At 51.0% G+C, this 25,307-nt stretch overlaps 1 protein-coding gene across 1 annotated transcript; it reads right to left on the bottom strand.

Annotated features, from left to right (window-relative positions):
• Nucleotides 1-12,712: 12,712 nt before the first annotated feature.
• On the bottom strand, nucleotides 12,713-23,894 carry LOC140389158 (uncharacterized). Its single transcript, XM_072473319.1, has 8 exons — nucleotides 23,805-23,894; nucleotides 22,787-22,861; nucleotides 20,909-20,978; nucleotides 20,586-20,784; nucleotides 19,617-19,777; nucleotides 18,114-18,153; nucleotides 13,884-13,941; nucleotides 12,713-12,851 (listed from the first exon to the last, which is right to left on the bottom strand). Exons 1-8 carry the CDS (start codon nucleotides 23,892-23,894, stop codon nucleotides 12,753-12,755), a joined length of 792 nt encoding a protein of 263 aa, XP_072329420.1. The 3' UTR covers nucleotides 12,713-12,752.
• Between the last annotated feature and the right edge of the window lie 1,413 nt (nucleotides 23,895-25,307).

Genomic DNA, 25,307 nt, shown 5'->3' with positions numbered 1-25,307 from the left:
TTTGGAAAGTTAAAGTCCCCCATAACAACTACCCTGTTGCTTTCGCTCCTATCCATCTATTGCTCTGTTTCTTCTCTCAATCCCTCTCTTTAAGAGAATCATTAAAACCTACCTTTGAGCCAACCTTTGGCCATCTTCCTGAGTATCTCCTTGTTCACCTCAAAAGTTCTTTGCTAATTTTGGAAGTTTGTAAACTTCCCTGTGGTGTGGGTGCTGCAGGTTAGGCCAGCATCGATTGCCCGACCCTAATTACTCCTTGCCTTGGCCTTAATGGCTTGCTCGGCCAATTCAGAGGACATTGCTGTGGATATTGAGCCACTTGTAGGCCAGACCAGGTAAAGATGGCAGAATTCCCCTCCCTAAAGGACAACAGCAGTGCACCAGATATTTCTTTTCTCGAGGATTTTAATTTGCTTTTATTCTCCTTATTTCCATCGACATTGCAGCATCGGCAATTGTGAGCGGCGCTTCCACACCAGGCTCGATACCGGGGGAGGTGGCCTGTGCCAAACAGGGTTCTGCGGATCCTCATTTGGAAGCTATCCCGGGTTTTGGGACCTGCACCAGTGTTTCTTGCTGTGATGCGCAGAGCCTTGGTGAGCAGGGCCTGTGACTGTCAGGAATGATTTCATCATCGGACTTTTTATTGAATTCAAATTTAACCCACGGCTTGTTGGGATTTTAAACCAGAGCATTTTGCTGGCTCTCTGGATCACTACTCGAGTGATTATGCCACAACGCCACTCCCTCCCTCCCCCAAATCATTCCTGTGCAGCCTTGGAGATGTTTTCCTCTCTTTGATGGTCTGATAGAAATGTAAGTGGTTGCAATGAGCTTCAAGGAGCAATTGCAAATGCATTACAAACATTTCAATGTGAACCAGTGGGCATCAGTAATGGACCCTCCGACCTAACCTCTCCCCAGCCCATTCGTAACGGAGCCTAATCCAGCTTCTTCCTCCAATCAGGCTGGTTGGTTGGGTAGGTTGAAGCCCCTGCCCAGCAGATGGAACACAGGCCCATTGTCAAAGATTTTGGGCATCCAAATCATTGGCAGAAATTAGAAGGAGCATTGATTCCAACCCTGCACCCCGAGGGACCTCACTCAGAACTTGCTCCCACTCACCCCCTCCACATTTGCAGAGTCGCAGAATTGTTACAGTTCAGTAAAATGGGCCATTCAGCCCGTCGTCTCTGCACCAGCTCCACAAATGACCACCATGATTTTGTACCATTCCTCTGCCTTTTCCCCCCCGAACCCTCGCACACAAATAATCTTCATCCCATGCCCCTTCAATCCTCGCTCGAACCTTGCCTCCACCACACTTCCAGGCCGTGCATCCCGAACCCCAACCACGCACAAGTTCAAAGTTCAAAGTTCAAAGTTCTAGGTTGCAGGAGCAGAATTAGGCCATTCGGCCCATCGAGTCTGCTCTGCCCTTCTCCCGTGGCTGATACGCTCCTCATGTGCTACCTACAATGCTGCAGACCAAGAGCTGGATTGCAATATCAGCCAGAGCGTCTCCCCCCTGGAACACAGGACCTCGGAGAGGAAGTTGGCGACAGCCTCCCGAGCCTAACGCCCTCAATGTGATCATGGCTGATCCCACCCTGGCCTCAACTCCACCTTCCTGCCCGTTCTCCATAACCCTTCAAAATGTCAAACTCCTCCTTAAATTTACCCACTGTCCCAGCATCCACCGCCCTCTGGGGTAGCAAATTCCACAGATTGACAACCCTTTGGGAGAAATGGGTCCTCCTCAAATCTGCTTTAAATTTGCTACCTCTTATCCCAAGATTATGACCTCTCGTTTTAAAAGGTCATAATCTCAGAATGATTTTTCTCACACCACGGGGGCGATTCTCCGATGTTGAGGCCCGGGCCCGACCTATTCCGACCCCCACAGGGGGCCAGCACGGCGGCTGGAGCGGTTCACGCCACTCCAGCCTCCGTTCCCGGCACCAAATGGGCGGACCCAATATGGGGGTCAATGTTCAGGGGCCGACCGCGCAAGGAAGTAGGCCCGGGGGAGGAAGTAGGCCCGGGGGAGGAAGTAGGCCCGGGGGAGGAAGTAGGCCCGGGGGAGGCGAAGTGGCCGGCCCGCCGATCGGTAGGCCCCGATCTCGGGCCAGACCCCCCCCCCCCCAGGTGAAGGATCCCTCCACCTCCCCCCACAGGCCGTCCCCCGAGCGTCCCCGCTTGTTCGTCATACGAGCTGGACGAGAAGGAACGGTGTCGCCCTGTCTGCTCTGTCCAGCCCCTTCATGATTTTGAACGTCTCCATCAAATCTCCTCTTAGCCTTCTTTTCTCCAAGGAGAACTGTCCCAACCTCTCTAATCTATTCTAAGGACCGAAGTTTCTTCTCTCTGTCACCATTCTTGTAAACCTCTTCTGCGCTCTCTCCAACGCGTCCACATCCTTGCTCGAGTGTGGTGCTCAGAACTGTACACAATATTGCAGCTCAGGTCTAACTAGTGACTTGTATAAATTCAGCATAACCTCCTTGCTCTTGTGCACTATGTCCCTCTTAATAATGCCCAGAATAATGTCTGTTCACTATCTGCTCTCTCCCCCCGTCCTGCCACCTTCAGTGATCTCTGCACAGATACACCCAGGTCCCTGCAATCCCATAAGAATTGCACCACTTCTCCAATCCCAGCCATCTCCACAGATCCCAAAATGTTTACGTTTGGCTACAATAACCGATTTTACTTTCTGACGGAGAGATATTGAGATTCTCCACACTTCTCCCCCAAAACACCCTCGTGTTTAACATCCTTGTTAAAAATCCCTTGCGTCGAGAGCAGCTATTACACCTCCCTTACTCATAGAACATACAGGGCAGAAAGAGGCCATTCGGCCCATCGAGTCTGCACCGACCCACTTAAGCCCTCACTTCCACCCTAGCCCCGTAACCCAATAACCCCTCCTCACCTTTTTGAACACTAAGGGGCAATTTATCATGGCCAATCCACCTAACCTGCACATCTTTGGACTGTGGGAGGAAACCGGAGCACCCGGAGGTAACCCACGCACACACGGGGAGGACGTGCAGACTCCGCACAGACAGTCACCCAAGCCGGAATCGAACCTGGGACCCTGGAGCTGTGAAGCCACAGTGCTACTGTGCTGCCCACTCAGAATGAGAAACCCAGTTCTCACTCAGATCTAATTAATCTTGGCTTAAAAATGAAAAGCTTGGTTCAAGAGGAAGTTTTAAAAAGTGCCTCGCTTTGCAATCTGCCATCCCACTCAATTCATGGAAATAAGCAGCGTTTGAAAGGGATATGATTGAATTGTGTGGGCGTGCTGCATTTCAACCTCAAAAGATCGGAGAGCCATTCTCCGTGCGTTGTTTCAAGCACCCAAGGGTTTTGACACTCCATGCGAGTTACGCTTGCTTATCCAACATTCCCATAATGCCTCACGGCTACCCATCTCCACTATTCCCTTCGGGAGCAAGCCCTCTGCCCACTGGGTGATGATGTTTCTTCTGAATTTCCGACTGGATTTAATGGTAATTGTTTTACGTTTAAAAACTAGAGGTCAGATCATCTGCACATGGGGGGGGGGTCCTTACGAAACCCTTGTCGAAGCGTGAAGATCTCAATCAGGTCCTTCCTAGAGATAGGCAACCGACCACCCTCTTCAATCTTTTCTGGCCTTCTATTCCTGAAGATGGTGATTGCTGGACCGATGGATGGTAGGGGCAAGTCCTTGATACCTTGCTCACATGTTTCTGGTAGCCCCCGTGTATTACTGGTAACATTGGTGGTCGTCCACTGGCTCTTCATTGCAATGTTCCTTGCAGTTGCGTTTTCACCACTCTCGGAAAAGGAGAGTGGCGACAGTATGGCTATCACTGGATAGCAATCCAGAGGCCCAGGGAAATGTCCCAGCTTCAATTCCCATCATGGCAGATGTTGAATTCAATAAAAATGTGGAAGCAAAAGTCTAACGCAGCCATTGTCGACTGCTGTAAAAAAAAAAACACATCTGGTTGATGCACGATCAATGACCACTAAAGCGAGGTTGTAGTCCAACTGAAGGCGTTAATAAGCTAGATGTTTCCCCCAGCAGCTCAGGTACAGAATGCGGGCTGCTGGGGCGGCACCGGCTCTTATGTTCCGCCTTGCAGGGCGGAGCTATCATACAGCTTGACCAATAGGGAACATACAATATCTACCAATGTTGTTCCAGCGTTACCAGGTACCGTAATACCTCTTACACAACTACCACATTCACCCCCAGTTAAAAGAGTCCGGCGGGGGTGGTGGCCTGATACTACAACATGGTAGAAATTATAGTTATGGAGGTACCGTAATACCTCCGTACAGTTATCGTACTATTTACAGATTCACAATTAACTATATACACTTTAAAATGAAGCAATCAGTCGATCGGGGGCCTGGTCGTCCTGTGATTGTCGGAGCTTCGGTAGCGACTCCGGTGGAGGCTCGGGCGTCTGTGACTCCGGGAGCGTGGCCTCGATCTCTGTGGCAGCTTCAATACCCCTAGTCGGCGCTGGTGGGGAAAACGGTTGACCTGGGAAGGGAGCGTCTGCGGGGTGAGTCGGTGGGTGGGGGGGGCCTAGACAGGGCCAGCGGAAGGACCGATCCTCCTGTAAGGTGCACTGGTGGGAGGGAGGTTGGGACTGGTGCCTGGGGTGTGCGTGGGGATCCTGCGGGCGCCAGGTCTCATAGGGAGACCGTAACTTGCCGGCCGTCGGGGTACGCCACGCAGGCATACTGGGGGTTAGGGTGGAGAAGATGGACCCTCTCTACCAACGGGTCCGACTTGTGCGCCCGCACGTGTTTTCGGAGCAGGATGGGTCCGGGAGCTGCTAGACAGGTCGGGAGAGAGGTCCCAGAGGAGGACTTCCAGGAGAAGACAAGGAGACGTTTGTGAGGTGTTTGGTTGGTCGCAGTGACCGGATGGAGTGGCGGGCATCCAGGAGGACTTCCTGCTAGTGGGAGATTCGTGAACCGTAGGCCCAGTAGGACGGTCTTCCAGACCGTTCCGTTCTCCCTCTCTACCTGTCCGTTACCCCGGGGGTTGTAACTGGTCGTCCTGCTCGAGGCGATGCCCTTGCTGAGCAGGAATTGCCGCAGTTCGTCGCTCATAAAAGGAGGACCCCCTATCACTATGTATGTAAGCTGGGAACCCGAACAGCGTAAAGATGCTATGGAGGGCTTATATGATGGTGGCTGCGGTCATGTCGGGGCAGGGGATGGCGAATGGGAACCGGGAGTACTCGTCAATCACGTTCAGGAAGTAAGTGTTGCAGTCGGTGGAGGGGAGGGGGCCTTTGAAGTCCATGCTGAGGCGTTCAAAGGGACGGGAAGCCTTTATCAGGTGCGCTTTCTCTGGCCTGTAGAAGTGCGGTTTGCACTCCGCGCTTTTTGGCAATTCCTGGTGGCGGTCCTGACCTCCTCGATGGAGTCGGGCAGGTTGCGGGTCTTGATAAAGTGGAAAAAGCGAGTGACCCCCAGGTGGCAGAGGTCCTCGTGGACGGCTCGGAAGCGGTCCACTTGTGCGTTGGCACATGTGCCGCGGGATAGGGCATCAGGAGGCTCATTCAGCTTCCCGGGACGAGACAAGATCTCGTAGTTGTACGTGGAGAGTTCGATCCTCCACCGCAAAATATTATCATTTTTTAATCTTGCCCCGCTGTGCATTATCGAACATGAAAGCAACTGACCATTGGTCAGTGAGGAGAGTGAATCTCCTGCCGGCCAGGTAATGCCTCCAATGTCGCACAGCTTCTACTATGGCCTGGGCCTCCTTTTCGACTGAGGAGTGGCGGATTTCAGAAGCATGGAGGGTACGGGAGAAGAAGGCCACGGGTCTGCCCGCTTGGTTGAGGGTGGCCGCCAGAGCTACGTCAGACGCGTCGCTCTCGACCTGGAAGGGGAGGGACTAGTCGTTGGCGCGCATCGTGGCCTTTGCAATGTCTGCTTTGATGCGGCTGAAGGCCTGGCGGGGCTCTACCAACAGGGGATAAATTGTGGATTGGATCAGGGGACGGGCCTCATCCGCATATTTGGGGACCCACTGGGCATACTAAGAGAAAAACCCTAGGCAGCGCTTCAGGGCATTGGAGCAGTGAGGGAGGGGGAACTCCATAAGGGGGCGCATGCGTTCAGGGTCGGGGCCTATAACTCCATTTCGCACTACGTAGTCAAGGATGGCTAGGCGGTCGGTGCTAAACACGCATTTAGCCTTGTTATACGTAAGGTTAAGGATCTTTGTGGTCTGGAGGAATTTTCGGAGGTTGGTGTCGTGGTCCTGCTGGTCGTGGCCACAGATGGTGACATTATCGAGATACGGGAACGTTGCCCCTAAACCGTACCGGTCAACCAAACTGTCCCGTAAACTGTACCGGTCAACCATTCGGTCCATCTCGCGCTGGAAGACCGAGACCCCGTTATTGACACCGAAGGGAACCCTTAAGTGGTAGAGCCGCCCATCTGCCTCGAAGGCTGTGTACGTGCGGTCACTAGTGCGGATGGCGAGCTGGTGGTAGGCGGACTTAAGGTCCACCGTGGAGAAGACCTTGTAATGTGTGATCCTGTTTACCATGTCGGATATACGGGGGAAGAGGGTACGCATCCATAAGCGTAAACCTGTTGATGGTCTGACTGTAGTCGATGACCATCCTATGCTTCTTCCCGGTCTTTACCACCACTACTTGAGCTCTCCAGGGGCTGTTGCTAGCTTCAATGACTCCTTCCCTCAGTAGCCTTTGGATCTCTGACCTAATAAAGATCCGGTCCTGGGCACTGTACCGTCTGCTCCTGGTGGCGACGGGTTTGCAATCCGGGGTGAGGTTCGCAAACAGGGAAGGTGGATCGACCTGGAGGGTCGCTAGGCTGCAGACTGAGAGGGGGTATAGGGCCGCCGAATTTGAAAGATAGATTTGAGATTGCACTGGAAGTCTAAACCCAGGAGTGTGGCCGTGCAGAGGTGGGGAAGGACGTAGAGCCGGTAATTTTTAAGTTCCCTTCCCTGGACCGTGAGGTTTGCTGCACAAAACCCCTTTATCTCCACTGAGTGGGAACCGGAGGCCAGGGAGATTTTTTGATTAACGGGGTGGGCGAGGAGAGAACAGCGCCTTAACGTGTCGGGGTGTATGAAGCTCTCTGTGCTCCCATCTGTTGTTGTAGCAGTTGAGAGTGTTCGAGGCCGGAACTAGTCCAGGATCACCGAGGCTAATCACAGCAGTTGAGTGTTCTCTTCGGGCAGTGTGCGGTCAGCCGAGCTGGGGTCCTGGGAGTCCATCCAAGATGGTGGCTCCCATTGGTCACACATGGCTGGGGATGCATAAAATGGCGGCGCTCATCCATCGCACGTGGCATCCGTAGGACAAGATGGCAACACCCAAGGGTCGCACGTGGCCCTGGAGGAGGAAGATGGCGGCACCCGCTGGCCGCACGGGGACTGAGGGGTTTGTGGTGGCGGTCCGCATTCGCCACCGGAGACCACACGGGCCTGGCATACCACCACGAAGTGGCCCTTTTTACTGCATCCCTTGCAGGTGGATGCGAGGGGCGGGCAGTGCTGCTGGGGGGGCTTGGCCTGCCCGCAAAGGTAGCAGCGGGGTCCCCTGGGGTTGCCAGACCGCCTTGCAGCACAAGCTTGGGGGGGGGATGGGAGATGTCTCTGGGTTGGCTGCGGAGGGGTTACACGCTGCCCAGGGGCTGCCGCATGGTCGGGAACGTAGGCGCGGGCATTTCGGGAAGCCACATCCAGGGAGCCTGCAAGGGCCAGTGCCTCCTTGAGGCCTAGGGTGTCTTTTTCCAGCAATCGCTGGCAGATTTGGGAGGACAGCATACCTGCCACGAAAGCGTCCCGGATCAAAAGTGGTGTGGTCGCTCGCCGAAACTTGCGGGCAGCTGCAGTTTCTCCCCAACACCAGTTGTAGTCCAACTGAAGGCTTTAATAACTAGATGTTTCCCCCAGCAGTTCAGGTACAGAAAGAATGCTGCTGGGGCAGCACAGGCTCTTATACCCCACCTTGCAGGGCGGAGCTACCATACAGCTTGACCAATAGGAAACATACAATATCTACCTATAATATCTACCAATGGTGTTCCAGCATTACCAGGTACCATAATACCTCTACACAGACTACCACATTGGTTCACTAAGTCCTTGAAGGAAGGAAATCTGCCCTCCTTACCTGGTTTGGCCCACATGTGACTCAAGACTCACAGGAAAGGTGGATGACAATGTCCTCTGAAATGGCTCAAACAAGAAGACAATTAGAAATGGACAACAAATACTGGCCCGGCCAGAGACAGCTACATCCCATGCATGAATAAGCGATTGGAGGAATGGTATCCACACGGCTGGTACATTCCTCCCCCAACAGCTGCAAAACTGATTAGCGGAGTCCCGTCATGCAGAGCTTCTCGAATGGTCAGTGGCAGCTAGCTCATTAACAGTGTGAGGAGGAGGAGCAAAGGTGGATCCTGAAGAGCAAGGCCCAAAACATGCCTGTGACTAGGCCGAAGCAGCAACTGGAAGGAGCAAGGCCCGAAACATGCCTGCGACTAGGCCAAGGCAGCAGCTGGAGGGGAAACAGTCTGAATCATGCTTGGGACTAGGCCGAGGCAGCAGCTGGAGGTGAGCAAGGCCCGAAACATGCCTGCGACTAGGCTGAGGCAGCAGCTGGACGGGAGCAAGGCCCGAAACATGCCTGCGACTAGGCAGAGGCAGCAGCTGGAGGTGAGCAAGGCCCGAAACATGCCTGCGACTCGGCAGAGGCAGCAGCTGGAGGTGAGCAAGGCCCGAAACAGGCCTGCGACTAGGCCAAAGCAGCAGCTGGAGGGGAAAGCAGCCTGAATCATGCTCGCGACTAGACCAAAGCAGCAGCTGGAGGGGAGCAAGGCCCGAAACATGCCTGCGACTAGGCCGAAACAGCAGTTGGAGGGGAGCAAGGTCCGAAACATGCCTGCGACTAGGCCGAAGCAGCAGCTGGAGGGGAGCAAGGCCCGAAACATGCCTGCGACTAGACCGAAACAGCAGCTGGAGGGGAACACAGAATTTTCCCCATTTTAACTTCTCAACCTTCTGTGGCTACCTTTGAACTCCAAGAGGAGGTGTTAAAGGCCAGGACCTTCAACATGATACATGCCCCAATACGAGAGAACAGAACAACCCCAAGCTGCAAACGATACAAGGAGCAAAGGGAAAAAGCTGGTGGTTAAAGAGACAAGTTTATGAAAAGTTGGGGATAGGCAGGCAGGATTCAGTCACCACAATGATAAAGTTAAAATACCCATCCCACCACTTCAGTCCACTTCCCTCATTGCTCCAAGGTAATGCTACCAAACTCCCTTTGGGATCTCTTTTGCATTTTGGTATGGGGGGGTAATCACACTTGAGCAATTGAATTCTGTGCGCTGAAATTCAGGACAAACGATGGCATTTTTGAAAGTGAACCCATCGTTGTGGGATCTTTCTCAATTGCAGAATGGCCCATTGTGGTTTCCAGTGCTTTTGAAACGTAGTCACTGTTGTAATGTGGGTAACATGGAGAAGTGTTGGCTAAGACACTGACAACTCCTTGCTTGATTTGTGATCCTGGTTCAACTATATTTTAGAAGAACAGGGTCTGGGCAGCACGGTGGTGCATTGGTTAGCACTGCTGGCTCACGGCGCTGAGGACCCGGGTTCGATCCCGGCCCAGGGTCACTGTCCGTGTGGAACATTGGGCTGAATAGCCTCCTTCTGCACTTCGAGTTTGCACCAACCCACTTAAGCCCTCACTTCCACCCTGTTCCCATCACCCAATAACCCCTCCTAACCTTTTTGGACACTAAGGGCAATTTAACACTGCCAATCCACCTCACCTGCACGTCTTTGGGCTGTGGGAGGAAACCGGAGTACCCGGAGGAAACCCACGCAGACACGGGGAGAACGTGCAGACTCCGCACAGACAGTGACCAAGCGGGGAATCGAATCTGGGACCATGGAGCAGTGAAGCCACAGTGCTAACCACTATGCTACCGGGCTGCCCGTGGAGTTTACACATTCACCCCATGCCTGCGTGGGTCTCATGGCCACAACCCAAGCTGTGCAGGATAGGTGGACGAGCCACGCTAAATTGCCCCTTAAACATGTCCTGTGGCGTTCAAATGCTACTAATGCCAACCTTTTAGATACATCAAAATGGAACTAGCTGGGTGAAGTGAGGTAGCAGTTATCTTGTGCATACCCCTTCACTTTTCCTATAGCTACACTACCAGCTGCAAGGATGGAGTGTAACAATGTCACCGAGACTCAGGCTAATCTTCTGGGGCATGGGTCCTCAAAGTCCCACCATGGCAGCCCAGAGCCTTCCCATGCTAGAGGCCATTCAGCCCATCACATCTGCACCTACCCTGAAAGAGTGCCCAACCTCAGCCCACCCCCATCCCTGCAATCCCACCTCATCTTTTTGGACACCGAGGGGCAATTTAGCATGGCCAACCCACCCAACCTGTACATCGTTGGACTGTGGGAGACAACACCTGCAGTCATGGGGAGAACATGCACACGCCACACAGTTATGGTGACCACGAAAGTAGGATTGTTGTTTTAAACATTCAATGCCACGGCGCTGAGGACATGGGAAGGAAGGAAGTCTGCTGCCCCCACCTAGTCTGGCCTCCAGATGACTCCAGACCAGCAGCTGCCCGATGAAATGGCTGAGATTGGGAAATTGAGGAATCTGCAAAAAAGTGCTGGCCTCGTCAATGATGCCCACAGGGCAGAACAAGAAATGAAACAATTATGCCACAGGACATCTGGTACACGACGTCGGTGGAAACTACATTGAAACGGAGGCACTGCCACAAGATTAGAGCTTGAAAAATCTCCCTCTCCCCATTGCAGAATACTTGGTAGAACCGCAATATTGCCGAGGCAGAAAGCACGAAGGCAGCACAGGGAATTTTTTTTTCAGCATTGCTGGCTGCTTTCAGAGTCTTTATACAGTCCTGGGTAAGAGGATCTGTGACAGAGCAGCAAGTGACCCCTGGTTTGTCCTCCTCTGAACACATGTAATGCAACCTGGTGGTGGTTCTGGGAAGCCAGCCAGTCAAGATGTCCGAGCCTCTAATCCAAGCTATAGTTGTACAGGAGCGTAATGACTGCACAATGCATCAAAGGCTCAAATTATCCCCAATCTACCCACATTACCCCCAGGCACCATTCTATTATCACCGGGTCAGGCAGTATGGTAACAGTTCAGCTGGGCTAGCCCCCTTCTGGGGAAAATGGATTGTCTGGGAACCAACAGCAAGAAACTGAAATAGTCACACAATATTGTGGTTACCAGAGGTCAGAAACTGATCTGAGTGCAACCTCATCTCCGGTCAACCAGCTACAAGGGACAAGTCAGGAGTGTGATGGAATACTTTCCACTTGCTCGAGACCAGTGCCATAAAATCATTACACTGCAAATCGCATTCCAAGCATTGTCTGGCATCTTTGAATCTGGCTATATATATGTTTCTGGAACATGCCTCTTCATTCACCAGAGGAAGGAGCAGCGCTCCAAAAGCTGGTGACATTGAAACAAACCTGTTGGACTTTAACCTGATGTTGTAAGACTTCGTACTGTGCTCACCCCAGTCCAACGCCGGCATCTCCACATCATAAAATCATGACACTGCAGGAGGCGGCCATTTAGCCATCACAGCTGCACCAACCCTCTGACAAGAACACGACCTAAACTCTTTCCTGCCCTATCCCCATACATTTATCAATTTGCTGTGCAAGAAGCCATTCGGCCCGGAACTGCCCTTGGGAAGAGCACCCTACTTTAAACACTGCCAATCCACCCAACCTGCACATCTTTGGACTGTAGGAGGTAACCCATGGAGACACTGGGAGAACGTGCAAACAGACAAGTCACCCAAGGCTGGAATTGAACCCAGGCCCCTCCTGCGGTGAGGCAGCAGTGCTAACCACTGTGCTCCCCTCCTATACACACAAGCTCGATACCGTCCAGGACAAAAGCAACCCTGCTGGATTGCTACTCCTTCCACCAGCGACGGACAGTGTCAGCCGTGTGCACCATCGACAAGATTCACTGCAGGAACTCAGAGGTTCCTCAGGCAGCACCTTCCAAACCCACGGCCACCACCATCTAGAAGGACAAGAGCAGCAGATACCTGGGATCACCCCCACACCTGGAGGTTCCCCTCCAAGTCACTCCTCATCTTCGGAATATAATCAGTTGTTCCTTCAGTGTCGCCAGGTCCAAATCCTGGAACTCCCTCGTAGTCTGTTGTAGGGCAACTCACCAACAATAGAGCAATTAGGAAATGGCCAGCAAAAGTGGTCCTCCCAGTCATATTCATACATTGTAATCAAAAATAGGCCGGTTATCTCGCGGATTGGGATTATAGTAGACCTACAACAGGAATCATAGACTGAAGCGTGGAGAGACTATGGAACTTAGTTTGACAATTAAAGGGATGATTAATCAGGAGGATGGGATGAATAATTGGATGAAAAGCAGTGGGAGAAACAGCACAGACCAGCTGGGCTGAATGGATTGTATATCTGAGCATAGAAACTTGGAAATTCCAACAGGATAGACCCCATGGCGAACATCGGGACCAAACTCCAGGAGGCAGAGTGAAGTCGTTACATTTCATGCATCATTTAATAACAATCTTTTATTTGGAATTTTAGAATTAACAATAGCTCATTAAAAAAAAAAACACGTAGACAAACTGTAGACAGCAACACGGCCTCAGCATTTGGGAGAGTGTAACACTTTCGGTGTCCCTGATCCAAAGGCCTGTGCTGCACTCACATCACCGTTGGCAATCCCCAGCAAGAGTTTCTCTACCTGTGGATACACAAGAGGAGGATCTTCGGATCAGGGCAGCCAGCTTGCAGCATTCCCCATGGTGCTCGTTTCATCCCCACGGTGCTAGTTTCAACAAAGGACCCCCACCCCCCCACACCCAGGGACCTCAGTGGGGTTCAGGTTGACGCAGATTAACTTGGAGAGAAAGCTCTGCTGTGCGGTTGGAGGGCCGCGCGGCGGTTTTCTCCACCTCAGCCAGCAGTCCAGTGGAAATTCAGCCCTCTTATCTCCCCGAGGGGTGAGAACCAGTTCCCAATGACACCTGGGTCACGCTCACCAACGTGTGGTGGGTGGAACTCTGGAGGTCTCCGCATGTGACCTTGGCGACCAACTGCCCGACTCGCGCCAACTACAGCAGGCATGCTCAGGACAACCTTGATGGTGGCATCCATCACCCTGGCAACAGGTAAGCAATGGCATTTGGCACGGTTAGGAGTGAAATTGCAGCACAATCTCCAGATGAGGAAGCGTTGCATTCTGGGAGCCAAAAGGAATCACCAAGTGCTATTTTAAAGTCAATTTTCAGCCAGCATCAAATAACTGGTCAGAACCACAATGGTGGTAGTTGGGAGCTTGCAGTGCACAAATTTGCAGGTTGTTCCGACATTTAAATCATGGGGTGGCAGTGACAGTGGTTAGCACTTCTGCCTCACAGCATCAGGGATCTGGGCTCAACTTTGGCTTTGGGTGATGGATGGGCCTACACGTTCTCCCCACGTGGGTTTCCTCCGGGTGCTCCGGTTTCCTCCCACATTCCAAAGACGTGCCGATCAGGTGGATTGGCCACGCCAAATTTCCTTCTAGGGATGTGCAGGTCAGGGGTTACAGGGATAAGGCCTAGGTACGGTGCTCTTTCAGAGGATTGGTGCAGACTGGCTGGGCCGACTGGCTGGGCCGAATGGCCTCCTGCAGTGGAGGAATTCTCAGCATTCCGGCAGCCAGTGCTGTATTATTGCAGCCAAACAAAGCCGTGGCAGAGAGTGATTCACCCACATTCTTACTGACAGTCACCTTGCTCGCATAGCCCTCATCTTCCTGTGGGCAGTACTGGCCAAACATTTGCCTCAGTCTGAAATACAGATGCAAAAAGAGTTAACAAGTGCACCATCCCCCTTAAAACAGGAACTGAAAAATAGGGGGAGTTGTTGCATTTGGCCCTTCAATCGTGCTCCAACTTGGATCATGGCCGATCCTCCATCTCACTCCCACACCCCTCGATGAGGGGGCAGTTGGTGGGTTCGTGATTTGGTGTGACCCCAATGGTGCCAGCTTAATTACCGCACCAGCTGAAGTTACTATGAAGACCCCCCACTGACCCCACCCACTCCACAATCTCGCCTGAGGCGTGGTATCACGCAGGTTAAATCACCACCAGTCAGCTCTCTCTCTGGGGAAATGGAGCCCCTGGTCCTCTTGGGAGCATGAAGACTTTCACCCCCGACAACTTTGAGAGTCTAGAAATCTATTTCTTCCTGCAAAAATAGCGACTGGGCCTCTGGGAGTCATGGTAGCGAATTGTACAGGTCTGCCCCAGTCCCACATCGGACACCCTTGTTCTACGCCCCCCACCCCACTCCCTACTGCCAAGCTAGAGGAAACATTCCTGTACCCAGCTTGTCCAGCCCCATCAAGAGTTTCATATGTTTCAATGAGATCCCCTAAATTTCAGTGGTACAGGCCTTGTACAACAATGCTGCCATCCCAGGAGTCAACCAGCTGCACCTTCACTACACTCCCTCGCTGGCAAGCATATCCCTTCTTCAAGAGGGAGACCAAAACTGCACACAATAATGACCTTCCATTTGGGATCGAGACAGTACATCCCATAGCCAACCAACCTCACGTCAAGCCACTCAAATCGCTGACAAAGAACCCGACAAAACAGGCAAGGGAAGTTCAGACAGGATTGCAGAGTTGGACTTTGGGGTACATGCAATAGTTAATCAGGTGTTCGTCAAGGGGTGCCAGGCAGGAAGGGTTGGGAAGTTGGTGGGGTGAGGACATGGACAAAGGAGGAAACAGGCGAGGCCTGGAGAGGATGTTTCCACTTGTAGGAGAAACTAGAACCAGGGGACACCATCTCAGACTAAAGGGACGATCCTTTAAAACAGAGATGCGGAGGAATTTCTTCAGCCAGAGGGTGGTGAATCTGTGGAACTCTTTGCCGCAGAAGGCTGTGGAGGCCAAATCACCGAGTGTCTTTAAGGCAGAGATAGATAGATTCTTGATTAATAAGGGGCTCAGGGGTTATGGGGAGAAGGCAGGAGAATGGGGATGAGAAGCATATCAGCCATGATTGAATGGCGGAGCAGACCCGATGGGCCGAGTGGCCTAATTCTGCTCCTATGTCTTATTGTCTAAGACATTGTAGCCGTTACCCAGATTACAATATTTTAGATTAGGCAAGGACAGGGCCAGTGATCCAGATCGCAAGGTCATGTGCTGCAGGGCATTTGTCTGCTCAGCTGTGGGCAAGCACCAGAAGAAAAATTACCAAAGTGCATGTTTAAATTATCAGGAAAACCCACGATGATTCATCAACATCCCAGAGGAAGAGGAACAAGGCCCAAGTCAGACTCATACAGAGGGAGGCCATTGGGGCACAAGTCCATGTCAGCTGCCCTAAGCACAATTAGTTAGTTAGATTCCCCACACTTAAACTCCATAGTTCTGCAAATTTATTTCCAAGTCTCCATCCAAATTGCCCGCCTTCACCACACGCAAGAGGCAGCAATCTCCAAGTCATGACCACAAGTTTGTGGCCCATCGAGTCTGCTCCAACATTCAATCACGGCTGCTCGGATATAATCCTCAACTCCCCTTTCCTGCCTTGATCCCCATAATCCTCACTTCCTTATTCGGTCTATCTCAGCCTTGGAACATACTTAACGACAGTCTCTACAGCTCTGTGGATAAGAATTCCATAGATTCACGAAATCCCTCACCTCTGGGCGTCCCCTTAATGCGATTATGCTCTCGCTCGCAAGGGGAAATAACCTCAGCATCTATCCCGTCAACTCCTGAGAATCCGATATGCCACAATAAAGGTCCCCTCTCATTCTTCTAAACTCCAATGAGCAGAGGCTAAACATACATTCCCCATAAGAAAACATTCCCCATAAGAAAACATTCCCCATAAGAAAATCGCCTCATACCCAGGATTAGCCCCCACTTTGTACAGATTTCTTCTGCACATTCCCCCTACAAAGTTTCCCCGAAATCAGGCTTGTAACATCAACGAGTGGGAACATCTTTTCCCGGTCTAGTTTACCAAATGCACACATGTCAAATCCCTCCTCAACCTCTTTTGCTCAAAAGGAGAACGACCCCAGCTTCATACAATGATGAAAATGCTCCTTCCCTCTCCAAACCCCAGGAACCATTCAACACCCTCTCGAAGGATATTGCACATCCTTCCCAAGTGTGCCCACCAGAACCCGGACACTGGACTTGGGGAGGGCAAAAAGAACAAGGGGGAAATGCTCAATGAATGGAGGATATGGAGTGGGGTTGAGGAAGGGAGTGTTTTTGTGGTGCAAGTTCACAGATCCTTGGTGGCAGGACAGGAAAGCACACAACATTCTCTCCTTTATTGGGAGCTATTGAATACAAAAGCAGGGCTGTAATGATGGAACTGGATAAAATGCTGGCTCGGCCCCAGCTGGGGGTTTGTGCACCCCGTTCTGGTCACCACATTGCAGGAAGGGCAGAATTGCTCTGGAGAAAGTGCGGGGAGATTTACAAGAACGTTGCTAGGGCTTGAAAATTGCAGCTATGAGGAGAAATTGGAGAGGCTGGGGTTGATTGCCTTAGAACAGAGGGAGCCGAGGGGCGACCCAATTGAGAACAAAATTTATGAGGAGTCAAGACAGGAAGATTTGTTTCTCCTTCATTGCCAGGGAGCATAATCTAAGGTGACTGGTGGAAGGGTTAGAGGAGACGCGAGGTTCTCACCCGAAGTATGTTGGTCTGGAATTTACTGCCTAAGTTGGTGGTCGGGTCTGAGAACAGATGACCGATAGCTGGATCGGGATCTGAAGTGCTGGAGCCTGCAAGGCTATGGACCATGTGCTGGAAAAAGGGATTTAAACGAGCAGAGAGTTTTTTTTTTTTTGGGGGGGGGGGGGGGGGCAGCATAGGCTTGGGCTGCTGTATGCTCGGTTTCACAGAGACGTAGCTCACCCCCACCTCACCGGACTGTGCCATACAACCTGAAGGCTTCTCAATTCACCGGGCGGACCGCACGGCATCAGGCAAAGCGAAGGGGTTTGCATCCTCATCAACCCCTCCTGGTGCTTGGACCCTGGTGACTTACTGCTCCCTGGACCTGGAATACCTGACCGTGAAGTGCCGCCCATACGTGAAGTGCCGCCCATACTATCTTCCACGCGAGCTCCCTTCAGCCATTATCACAGCGGTCTACATCCCACCCCAGGCAGAAGCGAGGAAGGCGCTGGACGAACTGTACAGTTATAAACAACTACGAAACAGAAGATCCAGAGGCCTTGTTCATCGTGGCCGGAGACTTCAACAAGGCCAACCTCAAAAGGTATACTGTCAAAATTCCATTTAGAGGGAGTGGGGGCATAACTAACCCAGGGCCCCATGAAGCACTCCAGCCCATGTTAATCACCCGTCGGCTGGTGTGCAACAAGGGGGCGAAAAGGCTATGGGGTCAGCAGGAACGCAAGGTGGTTACAATCAGATCAGCCACAACCTTATCGAATGGCAGAGCAGGCTTTAGCAACCTTATCGAATGGCAGAGCAGGCTTTAGGCCTACTCCTGTAGTGTAGGCCTCACCGTTCACCATCTCCAGGGACACCCAGGCCGTGAGGAGGGGTAGTCGGGTCAAAGAACCCCCTCTATGCCCCCGAGACAAGTGTCTTTCTGCAATTAATGCCACGTCCAAAACAAAAGAAACTTTAAAAAGGAGGCTGATGTTTCAAGTGCCCCACGTATTTCCCCCTCGGCTGGGTACAAACATAGCGGTGGAGAAGGAGGGGCGACAGTCAGGCCAAGGGCCTGGTCTTGTCTAATAACAGCCCTAGACCACAAATATCTCATACCAAAATAAAAATAACCAATTAACAAAGGCACCAAAAATCCGACCAATCCAGTAAATGCTGTTAACATGCATACACTCCAGCTCGATTTGACAGTTAACAGGGACAAGGTTTCTGGGTCTCTTAGCCGAAGAGGGTGAACTGCATTGAGCAATAAGTTTAGAAGATCAGATTTACCTTCCTTGTGATGAAGAGTCAGATGAGGAAGTTGAGTAACCTGCAAATCAAAGAGATTGATCAGCTCATCAGTGGACTAGGGACGTGATCTTTTCAAAAGGGAACAAAGGCCCCCAGGCGAATGAGTTTAGCCGCGTGTTTCCCAGCGCTCAAGTGTCGGGAAACACACGGCTACTCAACGTGACTCACTTTGAGCAAAGGGCCGAAACGGGGAACAGCCCCGACCTTTCTCTTTCCACCCCACCCCTCCCCCCCCACCCACATGCAAAACGTGCCAGTTGGCACCTTGCCAGTGCCCATCCCAGATGGCAGTGCCCAGGGCAGCTGGGGGCCTCCGATCCCCTGGGGAGACCCCCCCACAAATGCCGTTCCATCTGGTCCCAGTACCAAACGGCGCTCGCTGAGGTGAAGGAATTGAACCCCAAAGCCCCGGGTACCTGCACATGAGAGCGAGGTTAGCTGGCCCGCTCAAATATGCAGATTTGTCAAAAAGTGATCCCGCCCATTGTGGACAGGACAGGACTCCCCTGGTGTTGAATCTAGTGAGGCGCTAGATCCCAGAAGCAGGGTCTCCAGGTTTTCACCGGCCACGCGGCAAGATACCTTTCCGGCGTAGCACAGCCAGAAGGTAGCGCCCTAAACCTCCCTCTCACTGGATATTTAGCATTCCAATAGGATCACACGAGTCATTATACTCAGCAAACAACGCTGACCCAGAGCCTGAGCCACTTCACTGTCCCACCAAGTACTTCAGTGGGAAAGTTACACTCCAAGCTCTTTACGGCACCACATCCGGGTGTTGGAAACGGTTTCCCTTGTTCCTCGAATAAAGGCTCATCCAATTCAGCCTCTACCCAGAGTTTAGAATGAAAAGGTAACTTATTGAAACACAGGAGCCCGAGGTAGTCCGGCAGGGTGGCCAACAGGAGGATGTTGCCACTTGTTAGGAGACTAAAAAACAAACAGTTAAGGTCCACCATTTAAGACAGTGAGATTTGATTTCCACCTCGAAGGTTGTTAGTCTAGAATTCGGTCACCCAATAGTAGTGAAGGTTGGGGTCATTGAACTTATTGAAGAGCTATGTGGAGGGGAGGAGACGGGAAAGATGGAATAGAGATCAGCCAGCTATGATATCAAACGGTGGAAAGGCCTATTTATGCCTCTGACTTACTCCACAACCAATGGCTATTTGGGGGGGGGGGGGGGGGGGGTGAAGAAAGAAATCCTGAGGTTGGCAATACACTTTCCCCGTTAGACTTACGGATTTCATTCTGGTCAATCTTACTGTTAAAAAAAAAGATAGATGTTCTACCAGGCCAGTCATCCTTCAACGATCATGTTGTTGTTCCCACGTTACAGAAAACGGACTACACACTTCAAATAGTCAATATGTGTGCTCATAAATTTATGGGAGGGGAAATTACCCTCTGGGAAAGTGAAACATGGAGACCTACAACAGTGCAAAAAACAAAACAAAACAAAAAAAAAAAATAGCCGCTCACCCGTGTCCTCGACGTCCAACATCAATGCGGGTGGCTGGGTGACATGCTGCACCATCTCATTCCGGGGAAGAGGAAGAGTCCTGTGCAAAGAGCCCAGGGGCGAGTTACCCGAATGGCGTTGGGGGGTTGATACACTCGCCAAGGAGATCTGCATTTGATTTCTGAAGGGAATAATAGGCAAATATCAACTGACAAAAATTACAATCTTTAGCGATCTGAAGAGCAAAAATTTTTTAAAAGCAAGGAAGACGACAGCCAGGAACACAAGCCCCAGTGGGGTTTCTATCGGAAAAGTCCGACTTCTCAGTGATCATTTTGTATGATAGGAGGGATCACGACATCAAAGTTCACAGGTTATAAAAGATTTGATTATAGTAACCCAAGAGATAAAGGCACCAGCAGTGCAGTGTTTCTGGCCTTTTGCCATATCCCAAAGAGGAGCGCTTTGGAAGTTACCGCACTATCGGTGACCATACAGTCCCCTGTGGACACCAGGCTCCGAATTTTCCTCCCTCAAGCCTCTCCTTATAAACTTGCACAAAGAGGTCAGAGTTTGCTCAAGTTGCTCAGGTGCCAAATAAAACTGGACACTCGAAGCATTTGTAACTATTCTTAGAAGAGTTGAACAAATGCGAGCGGTTAATTGTTGGTTATTCATGAAGGCCCACCTTTTCAAGCTCACCCCTCGCCTGTGGTGTGATCCTCAGGTCAAATCCCACCAGTCAGCTCCCTCCCTCGAAGGACAAGCAGCCAACGTATGGTCACCTGAGCCGATGGCGAATTTGCCTTTACCTAGTTATTGGTTAAGTCATGCTATTAGTTAAGTTACATCCTTCATTTTCCCCTCCCCATTGGATACTCCAGCCTTGCAAGTCAAGGAAGACTGACCAATTGGGTCCTGGGATCAACCCAGAGGAGGGTCACGTGTGCCAAGCAAATCAGGACAGCGAACAAAATTTGCAGCCTTACAATCGTAAGCATTCCGCACAGATCCTGTTGTCCTCCATATGGGGTGGCGCCTCCCCTGCTGCCGGGGTCAAGAGGAAGGGGACGAGAGCATCGCCAGCAACAACCATCGGTCTGCAGCACTTTAAGATCACCCGGCCCCACTCCTGGTCCGGGCCGACAATCGCCTGGCCGTGCACGGCACACCATCGCGGTGGGTCGGCTGGGGAAGACGAGAGGTTTTAGTAACGGTTCTGCCATTGCAGGTTATAGCTGCCCCTCATTGCACCAACCCAGCCACCTTCCAGGGAGCAGATGGGGAGGGGGTGGGGAGAGATGGTACTCACTCTTTTTCTCACTTTGCTCCTCAACTTGGCAACGTGAAGCTTCTGCCCCTTGTGGAGAACGGACTCCTCCCTGTGGCAAGGGGAGAAAACAAGTGGAGCTTGGAGAGGTCCCAAAAACACTTGGGAAGTTTCAACACAGGTTCAAATCTGGTTTGGGCCATTAAGAGACATCAACAATTTAAACAAGCAAGGTTCTAGCCTCTTGGGCCTTCAAATCACAGTACATCTGTTCAGCAGCATTCCCATTGAACCAGCATAGACTCGGGAAGGTTTTCCTGAAGTGAGGGAACTTCCATCGGGAGCACCCATGGCTCCCTCTCCAGGAGGGCCCTCCGCAAACAGTGGAATGCCAGACCAAGAGAACATGTTACCAGCCTCAACGCCAAGCAATCCATCAGTGGCTGATCCACCGAGCAGGACAAATCCAATCCAGCCGATAGCTCCCTCCCCAGATTCTTTCCTGGGGTGTGGACAGTTAGGTGGGCCTGCATTTATTCCCCATCCCTAATTGACCTTTAACAAGAGTCAACCCTACTGCTGTGTGTCTGGAGTCACATGTAGGCCAGACCAGGTATGAAAGGCAGATTTCCTTCCCCAAGGGACATTAGTGATGGGTTTTCACGACAATCGACAATGGTTTTGTGGTCATTCGACTTTTAATTCCAAATTTTTCTTGGATTCAAATTTCACTTCTGGTGAGATTTGAACCCAGGTCCCTGGATTACTCGTCGAGTGACAACACTACCATGTCAATACCTAATTACCAACTGCAGTCATCTCCCCATCATCTGCAAACGGATACTACACAAACACCAGGCAATGACCATGTACAAAGAGATTATCATCCTTTTTTTGAACAGCATTGCTAACATTATGAATCCATCAATACCCATTTTTAACCATTGACCAGCCATCACTAGTGGTTATACTTTCTGCAGAGCGTGACACACATGCCAGAAATGTGATGGAATACTCTCCCCCAATTGCCTGGATGAGTGCAGCTCTAACAACTCAAAACTCCCATTTAGGGGACAAAAGCAGCTCACTTGACCTGCATCCTACTCAGAATTCTACCACCAACCTATGGTGAGCACAGCCCATAAGATTCACTGCAGGAACTCAGAGGTTCCTCAGGCAGCACCTTCCAAACCCACGGCCACCACCATCTAGAAGGCCGAGAGCAGCAGATACCTGGGATCACCCCCACCTGGAGGTTCCCCTCCAAGTCACTCCCCATCCTGACTGGGAAATATATCGGCCGTTCCTTCAGTGTCGCCGGCTCCAAATCCTGGGGCTCCCTCCCTAACAGCACGGCGGGTGTACCTACATCTCAGGGACTGAAGCGGCTTCAAGACGGCAGCTCAGCACCACCTTGTCAAGGGGCAATTAGGGATGGACAATAAAGCACTTGCTGAGTCAGTGACACCACATCCTTAGATTAAATAGCGAGGTCAGCCCTTCATATTACATAATTGGAATGATAGGATCTTCATTAGCACAGTAACAAGGCAGAAAGGTCACATATAAAGCTATTAGAAGAGCATTTTCCTTGTATTGAATCATAGAATTTACAGTGCAGAAGAAGGCCATTCGGCCCATCGAGTCAGCACAAGCCCTTACAAAGACCACCCTACTGAAGCCCACGTATCTACCCTATCCCCGTAACCCAGTAACTCCCACACATTTTTTGGACACCTGGATTACTAGTCGAGTGACAACACTACCATGTCAATACCTAGTTACCAACTGCAGTCATCTCCCCATCGTCTGCAGACTGATAAGTTTTCACACTGCATGGCCATTCCTCCTAACCCACACATCTTCAGACTGTGGGAGGAAACCCACGCAGACACAGATATCACACAGACAGCCACTTACTTCCACTGCAATACATTCTGCCGCAATATATTCCCTGTATTTGTGATGGGATAGCCGGGAAATTAGATTGGCATTCTGGGAATGAGAGTATATGTTTCAGTTATTGGCAGAGAAAAAACATCAAAACAAAGTATAATCTTTAAAAAACATGCCTCGGATTAAAAATAGCAACTTAACTAGACAATGCTACATGGGATATGCCAGAGGTCGAAAGAAGAAGTTAAAACAAACCTTAGCTCATCCTCAGGAGTCAAAAAATAACACACCAGGACCCAAATGATAAACCAGGCCCAAGATAATAATCATGGTCAAGAGATTGGAGCCAATAATCAATTTTAAGTGCAGAAGGAGACTATTCAACCCATCACATCTCCAAATGAGCATTATTACTTTGTGTCATTCCCCTGCTTTCCCCCCATACCATTACATATATTACTTGAACAGACACAATCTAGTGCCCACTAGGAAGGCCTCGATTGAACCTGCCTTCACCACACTTCCAGGCCGTGCATTCCAGACCTCGACCACTCGCTGTGAGAATAATATTTTTCCTCACATTTGCTTCTATTGCAAATTAATTTAAAATCGATGCCCTCATTGTTCTCAATCCTTTACAATTTCTTCCTCTAGAGTCTGCCCAGCCCTTGAGCATCTCTATCAAATCTCCTCTTCTCTCGCAAGGAGGACAGTCCCAATCTCGCCTCCCAACAACTGAAGTCTCTCATTGCCGTAACCGTTCTGGTGAGCCTCTTCTGCACCCTCTCCAACGCGTTCGCATCCTTCCTACGGAGAGGCACCCAGAATTGCTCCAGCGGCGATCCATCTATCGACAGGACTGAGGGAGCACCAGATCATCAGGAAGATCATCTTTCAGATGAAATGCTCACCCAAGGCCTCACCCTCCAGCTACCCTCAGGCAACAGTCCAATGGATTGTACAGCCCACCAAAAGAAAACTACAGCAGCACCAGCGAGAATCACAATTCTCCCCTCAGCTGGGCTAACAATGATTTAATCACCGTTCCATTAGCCTTCAGCCGCAGATTTTTGCAGAGCTTTTGCAGCTGCCTTCTCTTCATTCTCAGGAGCTCTGTCATCAAGTCGGCCATTTTAGCCAGCAACTTCCCTTCCCCCACCTCCCGGACCACTATTCATTGGGAAAAGACAGAAGCCAATTTGGACCAATTTGACCCTCCAATTAATCCCTTCTTCCTGCAGTTTAATGGAGTCATCTTTGTTTCTAAATCCAATCACTGATCTCACATTTTTGTTGTTGACCCGTCATTGTATAAGGAGTAAGGTTATTGGCTGTTAATGAAACAGAAACAATAAATCATCAGAGCAGTTCTGGGTGGTCTAATGATGTGCAGGTTAGGTGCATTGGCCCTGATATATTGCCCCTGAGTGGCCAGGGATGTGCAGGTTAGGTGGGGTTATGGGTTCTCATCCAGAGGGTTGGTGTAGGGATTCTAAGTTATATTGTCAATTCTAAAGCAGTGATAGATTGCCCTAGGCTTTATGGCTGACAATTAATACACACCTCAAGGTTGCTACAGAAACCAATTGGTTCCCTAATTGCTAATGGATGTGGTTTGGGCCTTTCATAATTGGATTGGGTGACCCCCCCCTTTCTTCGGCAGCTGCTAACTGTGGCTCAAGAGCTAAGACCCTCTGACTTCTATAGACTGTGGGTTCAAGTTCCAGCCAGAGATTGGAGCATGTTAAACAAGGTCCTGGCTGCCTTGTGTTTAGTACGAAGGGAGGTGCTTTGTTTTTGGCTCATGGTATTATAAACAAGGCCCTGGTCGCACCCTTCTCCAGTGATGATGTAAAGGGATTCCAGGGTGACTATTTTGAGGAAGGCCTGGGCCATTGCTAATCCTCGAAACCAGTTTGGGTCTCCCCGATGGTGACCCCCCCCCCACCCCGTGGCGCATTCTCCAGTGGCGCAAAAACCCGTGTACATCGACAGGGCTGGGAGGCCCTACCACCGGCCAATGATGGACTGCCTCCGCTGCCAGGAAACACGGCGGTGCTGGAAAATCCCACTCTTGAGTCCTTGCAATATTTACAAGGCGGCGGGTAGGGGGGTAGATTCCTGGTGAGCAAGGTGGTGATAGGGGTTATTGGGGGCACTTGGAGTCAAGATCTGAGGTTTATATCAGATTGGCCATCATCTTATTAAATGACGGAGCAGGCTCGAGGGGCTGAATGGCCTCCTGCAATAATAATAATCTTTATTACTGTCACAAGTAGGCTGACATTAACACTGCAATGAAGTTACTGTGAAAAGCCCCGAGTCGCCACATTCCGGCGCCTGTTCGGAGAATTCAGAATGTCCAAATTACCCAACAAGCACGTCTTTCGGGACTTGTGGGAGGAAACCGGAGCGCCCGGAGGAAACCCACGCAGACACGGGGAGAACGTGCAGACTCCGTACAGACAGTGACCCAAGCCGGGAATCGAACCTGGGATTCTAGTGCTGTGAAGCAACAGTGCTAACCACTGTGCTCCCGTGCCGC

This window comes from Scyliorhinus torazame, chromosome 14, assembly GCF_047496885.1.
Source record: "Scyliorhinus torazame isolate Kashiwa2021f chromosome 14, sScyTor2.1, whole genome shotgun sequence".
Classification (NCBI taxonomy): Eukaryota; Metazoa; Chordata; class Chondrichthyes; order Carcharhiniformes; family Scyliorhinidae; genus Scyliorhinus; species Scyliorhinus torazame.
Note: the sequence above shows the minus strand (reverse complement) of the source record. Positions and strands in the feature narration are given on the sequence as shown.

Excerpts from the sequence above, each read along its gene's own strand:
- LOC140389158 (XM_072473319.1), bottom strand. The coding sequence starts at position 23,894 with ATGGCCGACTTGATGACAGAGCTCCTGAGAATGAAGAGAAGGCAGCTG. Across the intron at positions 22,862-23,804 it reads GGCTGAAGGCTAATGGAACG|AATGCCAATCTAATTTCCCG; the intron begins GTGATTAAATCA and ends TCTCATTCCCAG. Across the intron at positions 20,785-20,908 it reads GGAGCAAAGTGAGAAAAAGA|CCGACCCACCGCGATGGTGT; the intron begins GTGAGTACCATC and ends CGTCTTCCCCAG.